Raw genomic sequence first — 8086 nt, 5'->3', positions numbered from 1 at the left:
ACATTGTGACATCATAAACCAACTGTGACACCACAGTGCTTGTGGCAATCCATTAATTAAAACTGAATTAAAAGCATCAGCACCTCACACGTGGAGATTAAAAAATCCCTGCATTATTCATAAGCTCATGCTCACAATTCACACATTTGCCCAGATACTATTTGTATAGGTTTCTAGTTATGAATATGGAGAGGTAGTACTTTTCTGATTATAATATATGAGCTATTCTAAGTATAAATATATGCACAATTACAATTTCATGTATTGACATAAAAATAGTGGTAACACCAGTGGGTTTTTCTCTCCAATAGCAGGGCTTAAATTCAGGATCTCCTGTTTGTATCCTATTTGCTTCGTTTGTTTGCTCATTTGAACTACATCTCCAGCCTGCCTTTTTGCTGAATAATTAAAATGGGTTTCAAACTTTTTTTCTAGCCAGACTAACTTAATGACATTTACAGGACAGATAGAAAATCCTGAAAATAGAAGAGGAAAATGCAAGTGACACAAGAAGCAAGTAAAAGTACACCTATATCATTGACATATATTCAAAAGAAGTGGTTTGGCTTGGCTCTGATATTAAGCTTCCCCAAATCCTGGACTTGTGATTAGCCATGCACAAGGAAGCAAGTTATGGTTTTATGAGGCCCAAACCACTGCTTTGTATGCATTGGGCTGATACGTTACATTATGCCACAGGAGAAGTTACGTAGGCCTATCTCTGAAGGCATACTACTGGTCTGTTCCTGACAGGCTTATTTCCATAACACAGGAAGATGGCATACTGTGGTGGCAAGGCAGATTCTGTAACAATATAAACGTAAAAGAGTGTGAACTTTACTTATTTAGTGTTTTCAGGGTCATGGGGTTTGAACTTAGCCTGGGCACTGTCTCTGAGCTCTTAGGCTCAAGGCTACCACCCTACCCCTGGGCCTGGGTTCTGTCCCTGAGCTCTTCAGCTCAAGTCTACCACACTTCCCTTGAGCCAAGGCCCCTTCCATTTTCTAGAGGTTAATTGGAGATAAGAGTCTGAGGACCTTTTGTGCCCCAGCTGGCTTTTAACCTTGATCCTCAACTCTCAGCCTCCCGAGGAGCTAGGATAAGAGTCTGAAGTTTGTTTGAGTGCGTCTCCAGTATATTCTTAGTTGATAGTTTTACTGTTGTTGACAGTTCATGACAAAAAGTTATTTCACTCCAACAATGTATATTTCACCTTCATAGACTAACTATTAGAAATTTATAATAGTGGCTTTTCTCTTCCAGTAAATTATAGCCTTAGACTGAGGGTATAACATCAGTCTAGTATTTCACTGGCACTTAGGTCAGTTTTATATTGCAGACCAACCAAAAAAAAATACATGATTGAGTGGTGGGTCTTCAGTACCAACGAACTGAGTAACTAAATCTTCACAGTAGAAAATTAGTTGTTGAGGTTTCCTTGCTTAAGGATGGTGCTTTACTACTGAGTCAAAACTCTCATTTCCTCATTTTTTGAAGGGGGTATGCATTTTGAGGAGCTTACTTCATTAGGGAAAACAGGCCCCTGCAATTCTCCAGCAGACTCGCTGGAACCATGAACTACAGATTGCCATTTCCAAAGGAGCTAGGATTGCTAACTTGAGCCAAAGGTCATCTATCCTTTCCTGTGTTTTGAGCACATTTAATTACTGTCCCCTCACCAGAGGCCCACTGAGTATACAGTACAATATTTGAGTCAGAGACACAAAGACAGAGAGAGAGAGAGAAAGAGAGAGGGAGAGAGAATGATTGTGTGTGTGTGTGTGTGTGTGTGTGTGTGTGTGTGTGTGTACATTGTGGCCTAACCAGATATTCACTGTGATATGAATTTCGCGGGATATATTGTAAGAATTCAATTCTGTATTGGTAGATAAAAAGTATTTCTTAGATTTGGATAGTACAATACACTTTGTTAAGCACCAGGACCAGAGTCCAAGAACTAAATTCACAAATAAATAGTGACACCAATTTTAAAAAATTAAATATATGTGGTAAATAAAAGAGTTATAAACATTTTAACTACATCACTGGGATAGATGATTGATAGAAAGGCAGGGGACACAGTGTGGTATTCAGCCTGTGAGGTGGTAGAGACACACTGGAGCCAGGTGGTTCACCACCAGGCTGCTGGAGAAAACAGCAATTTCTGTCCGTGAAAGCACTGGGAGGAAGGCAGAGAGAAGAGGAGGAACACACAGAGGAGCACTTCCACGGCCAATGGCACCACATATGGGGGCCTAACACATCTACAGGGACCACCTGTGTCCTCACCACACTGTTTTCACCTAGAGGGTTCAACCTAGCGGGGGTGGGGGTTCTAGACACTGTCCATCATCCCACTCAGCTCATCACAGCACCAGCTCTGCAGTCAGCAGCATAGACCCGCTGAGCCAGCTTCTCCTTCCTGTCCCCTACAGTGCTGGATAGTGGTTGTTTCAGCCATTCCCATTTCCCCTACTTCATTCTGCAGAACATCCAACACAGACCCAGAAAAAGATCCAGATACGCAGTGTAAACCAGCTCAGAAGGAAATTCCTCCCCCTACTCAGCCCACTTTCTACCTGACCAGACGCAACCTTCTGCAGTTAGTCTCAAGTCACTCAAAGGCAGCATTTACCTATCCTGATTCAGTTCTGGTCCAGTTTACAGTGGATTCAGCTTCAATGTGGGTTCATTTTGTACACAGAACATAAAATACTCACTAGTGGTGCCAACATGTTTCAGTTAACACAACAGACACTTCACAAGTCTCTTTCAACCAGTGCGAACTAGGTTCAGTAGGTCCAGCAGTAAGGCAACATCTCACCACCACCTCAGCTCAGATGTACAGCCATGTCCAGCTCACCCACAGGCCTAGACAAGGCCCATACACACCGGCAGAGTTCAACCTCCATAACACACAAAAGATATTCCCGACCTTCAGAGTTAAAGTTATTCATATTCTCTTGCCAATGGTTTTCTTGTTGATGAAAAATGACCTTGAGTGCACATGACTTCATCTACTCATCCAGATCATGACAAGGGAATATTTACTCCAAACCTCCCTGCGCACTAGGGGTGGATGAAAGCTCCAGGCTCAACTCTAGGGTTCCTGTGAGGGCAGCCAGTGTCCAGCTTCAGGACGCAAAAACCACAGGCATGAGATACTCAGCTGTGAGCCCATCAGAACTGCAGTCGTTCAAAATGAAGGTGGATGCAGACCAGGCCTATTAGCTACTGTAAAGAGCCTTGAAATTACAACGCAGACCTCAAAAGTACCCAGTCTCTCAGAATATAAGCTTGCGCTTGAAAAAGAACAAATTAGAAAAGTTCCACAGAAGAATTTGTTTTGAGTTTTCCTATATCCCAGAAGCAACTCAAAGGTCAAATGAATTTCATTCTATTCATCCCTTTTCTATCATTGCTCCTGCCAGGAAAATTATTTTTTTCATATATTTTTATTGTAATTAATAGAAGGGTTGCATCACATGCACCAGAAAGAAGGTGTATTACTTCACAAATATTGATACCCTTTCTCATGTCTTGGTCCTCATTTCCCTCCCACCACCCCACCCCTCATCTTGTTTTCTTCCCCTCCCTATACGACTTCAAATAACCAAATATGCATATGTACAATACATCAGATAACCAGGTGAAATCCTGTAAGAATATGAGATAACCAAGGACAGCAAAAAGATGAAAGATAACATAGTACATGAAGGACAACAATCACTCATTATATGGCTTTTGTCTCTATATCCTGGAGGTCTTTCATTTAGTGTCATTCTATATGGCCTTATGTATCTAGGTTTTGTTCTATTGTAGGTCTCTGCTGGGAGAGCCCAAGGTTTCTACTGATTATGACAAATGAGGGAAACCATTGAGCCTATGTTCCTTTCTGTCTGGCTTACTTCACTTAATATGATTTTTTCTAAGTCTTTCCATTTCTTCCAGGAAATTCTTAGAGTCTAAAATACCATTGTAATTTTGTTCTGTGCACATTCTATTTACATCAATTGCATTGAGAACCTCACAGGCACTACTCCTCTGCAGAAAAACCTTTTGTTCTCCAGAACTGAAACTTTGCATCTGTCTATAACTACTCAGTCTCCAGAATCCTAAGGCTCTTAACTACTGTGCAAAGAGGGAACAAGATGGGGAATTAATTAGCCAATTACTCTTCACATTTTCCACATGGAAGAAGAAGCAGAGAGCTGCCTAATTCTTCCATTTAGTTAAGTGTCCTACCCAAGTCCTGAGTTCCGAGGATCCTGCTGCCCAGCCTCGTCAGGGTCCTGCTAATGTCCCTGTTCCTCGGGCTATAGATGAATGGGTTCAGCATGGGGGAGACCACTGTGTACATCACCGAGGCCACCACAAGCTTCTTGGAGCCGTGGAACACAGTGGAACCACAGTACGAACCAAGCAAGGTGCCACAGAAAAAGCAAACCACCGACAGGTGAGCCCCACACGTGGAGAACGCTTTGTGCCTCCCACTTTCTGTGGGGATCCTGAGGATGGAAGAGATAATTTTGTAGTAAGAGTAAAGGATCCCTGAAAGAGGAAATAGCCCAAAGATGACAGTACTTACATATATGAACAAGTTATTTATAAGGGAACCAGAACAGGACAGTTTAAATATTTGAGAAGCATCACAGAAGTAATTTGGGATTTCCACACTTTTAAAGCAAGTGAATTGTAAGATCAATATATTGTGTGACTGGGAATCCAGAAAACTAAACAAACCAGACACCAGTACTAAGATGAGAAAGCAAACAGTGTTCAAGAGGACCGGGTACTGCAGTGGGCGACAGATGGCCACAAAGCGGTCATACGCCATGACAGTCAGAAGCATGTCATGCATGCAGTCAAAAAAGAGGAAGAAAGACATCTGGGAGAGGCAGACCCCATAGGAGATGGCTGTGCTGTGATTCTGGATGTTCACTAGCATCTTGGGTACCGTGGTAGATGTGAACCACATGTCAGCCAAGGAGAGTTTACAGAGGAAGAAGTACATGGGGGTCTGGAGATGAGGGTCAGAGCTGAGGGCCAGGATGATGAACATATTTCCCAGCACGGTGGTCAAATACATGAACAGGAAGATCCCAAAGAGGACTGGATGTAGTTCAGGGTCATCTGAGAGGTCCAGGAGATAGAACTCAGAGACTGTGTTTAGATTTTCTGTTTCGAGATCACTCGAACAGCTGCTTAAAGAAGAAATGTCATTAGAAAAACAAAATATGTGTCCAGTAATTCTCAACTGTACATTCCTGTTATCCAAATATTTATAAGTTTAAATGTATAACATACTTGAGGTTCAGTGTACTTAGAAATCTTTCTCTGTTATGGCAATCCCCCACTTCTAGCCTCTTCTGACCCAGAAGTTTGCCTATCCTCCTGTCCTACTGGTGGACAGCATTGTTAGAAATCACAGAACAATTTTTAAATGGGGTTGTTGTTTCTTGGACGGTTTACTTTGGGGAGGTTTAATTTGTTGAGCTCTAGAGAGACTTATCTGAAGAAGAAATAAGAACAGCCAGTAAACACATGAAGAGATGCTCTCCATCTCTGGCTATAAAAGAAATGCAAATCAAAACAACTTTGAGATACCACCTCATTCCAGTTAGAATGGCCATGATCAAGACATGTAATAACAACAGTTGCTGGCACGTATGGGTCCAGAAGGGAATACTATTACCCTGTTGGTTGGAGTGTAAATGTGTTGAGCCACTGTAGAGAGCAGTATGGAGAGTCCTCAAAGGGTTAAACATACAGCTTCCCTGTGACCCAGCAATCCCACTTGTGGGCATCTACCCAAATGTCCATAAACAAGGCCCCAGGAAATCTACCACCACAGCCACGGTCACTCAGCATTAGTTACCATAGCTAAGATATGGAACCAACCGAGAAGCCCCTCAATCAATGAACAGATCAAGAAAATGTGCTTCATATACATAACCGAATTCTATGAACCATGAGAAAGAATGGCATCAACCCATTCTTAAGGAAATGGAAAGGCCTGGAATAATCATATTAAGTGAAGCGAGACAGACCCAAAGAACCGTAGGCTGCATGGTTTCCCTCATTTGTGATAATTAGTACATGTCTAGGATTTTCCAAGCAGAGGATCACAATAGCTCAAATCTATGTGCATATGACCATATAGGATGATGCTATGGTCAATGAACTCCAGGATATGGAAACAAGAGGGTTTTCTTCATGATTTTAATATAGCATGTGAAGATATTTCTTATTTCTAATGCCTCCCCCCATTATGATTTTTCCCCTCTTGTCACTGAATCTGATTTTGGTACCTGGTGAATTGTATAAATATATATATGTACTTGAATTAGGAAAGGGAAGCGAAACAACAAAATGGTGAGACAAAGGACAAAGGATAAACCCATGTAACAGTAACACACACAAGACCATGTGTTGAAAATGCACTCTACAACTGGGGATGTGGAGAGAAGGAAAGTGGGAGAAAAACATGGGTGGGCTTAACAATGTCCAACAAGAAATGTACTCACTAGATTACATATGTAACTGTAACTCCTCTGTACATTACCCTGGCAATGAAATGAAATTGAAAAGGGGGAAGGGCTATTAATGTACTTACCTAAATTAATTTTTTTAAGAAATCCAAAAACAGAACAGAAATGTGAGTTAGAGCATGTTGATATGATACTAAAGCTTACTCATGTCTTGAGTCAAGAACAGATTCATTGAAGATCATTCTCACAAGAATCATCTAAAGGATACAGTTCCATCACTTATAATGCATTCACAATGAGGCAGCTATGAACATAGTCAAATTTTACCATTCTGAGAAGAAATCCAGACCCCTGAACAGTCACTCCTTATTTCACTGCAACCCCAGGCAGACACAAATCTACTTTCTGGTCCCCCTGGACTTGCCTATTCTGGTATTATGGCATTTGCAGGGAAATGGGTGGACCTGGAAATGTGCTATTGAGGAGAGTAAGTCAGGCTCAGAGACAAAGAGCACTGTGTTCTCTCAGACATGGCTGTTAGATGTCACTTATCAACATGCAATGATCAACATGTCAGTGCATCTATACAAAAAGTGAGCAAAGTGTGAGGGGTAGGAGAGGATTCTGAGGGTGTCAACTCCTGGATCACCTAAACTACAGATTAATAAAAATGAACATCAGAAAGCAAAAACAGCTATTTAAAATATATATGTATGTGTGTGTGTGTGGATATATATATATATATATATATATATATATATATATATATATATATCCCTTCCGGTTTCCAGTGGCTCCTGCCTGCAATTGTGAGATCTGAGGATGGCAGTTCCCAGTCACCTGAGCAAGACTGTCCATAAGACTTTTACCTCCAGGGAACCACAGAAAAACCTGGAAATGGTATGAGCTATGGCTTGGGTGGTAAAGGGCCAACTTCGATCAAAACACCTTAAGGACATCTTCCAGGCCATGGGTAAAAGATCTGAAACCAGCGCAGGCATGTACACACACACACCCACAAACACACACACACACACACACACACACACACACACACACGGAGCAAGTTTTAGCATATGAAATGAGAAAAAATGACATAAAACTGGGCTCAGAAGTGAGCACAGGGTAACATATCAACCTTGGATCATTGTTGTGTGATGTTCTTGTCACCAACAGAAGCAGCAGCAGTAGAAGCATCATCACCATATATCTCCTCCTCCTCTTCCTCATCCTCCTCATCATTATCAACATCACCATGACCATCATCATCATCACCATCATCATCATCATCATCATCATCATCATCATCATCATCATCATCAACATCCTCTCAGTAAAGCTGTCCTCATGATCCACAAAACACATCTCCAAAGCCCTTCTCAGACTCCACCCTCAGTACTGACTCACTTGAGTTGCCTCTCTCTTCAGCCATGACCCAGGTGGACAGATCTGAGGACCCCAGACCTGCTGTGCAGCACCAGTTCAGCCTCTGGCCTCAGGGTGGATGTGAAGACACCATGGAAGCAGAGCTGGGGGATGCTGACAAGGAGGAAGCAGATGGAGGAGCAGGGTCCTGCAGGCATGGAAGTGAAGGG

General features: G+C 42.0%; 1 protein-coding gene across 1 annotated transcript; it reads right to left on the bottom strand.

Moving 5' to 3' along the window:
- Positions 1 to 715: 715 nt before the first annotated feature.
- On the bottom strand, positions 716 to 7769 carry LOC150068210 (olfactory receptor 7E24-like). Its single transcript, XM_090351633.1, has 4 exons — positions 7666 to 7769; positions 4744 to 5201; positions 4246 to 4551; positions 716 to 804 (listed from the first exon to the last, which is right to left on the bottom strand). Exons 1-4 carry the CDS (start codon positions 7767 to 7769, stop codon positions 716 to 718), a joined length of 957 nt encoding a protein of 318 aa, XP_090207759.1.
- Between the last annotated feature and the right edge of the window lie 317 nt (positions 7770 to 8086).

Source organism: Megascapheus bottae, chromosome 1, assembly GCF_031878675.1.
Source record: "Megascapheus bottae isolate mThoBot1 chromosome 1, mThoBot2.hap1, whole genome shotgun sequence".
NCBI lineage: Eukaryota > Metazoa > Chordata > Mammalia > Rodentia > Geomyidae > Megascapheus > Megascapheus bottae.
Note: the sequence above shows the minus strand (reverse complement) of the source record. Positions and strands in the feature narration are given on the sequence as shown.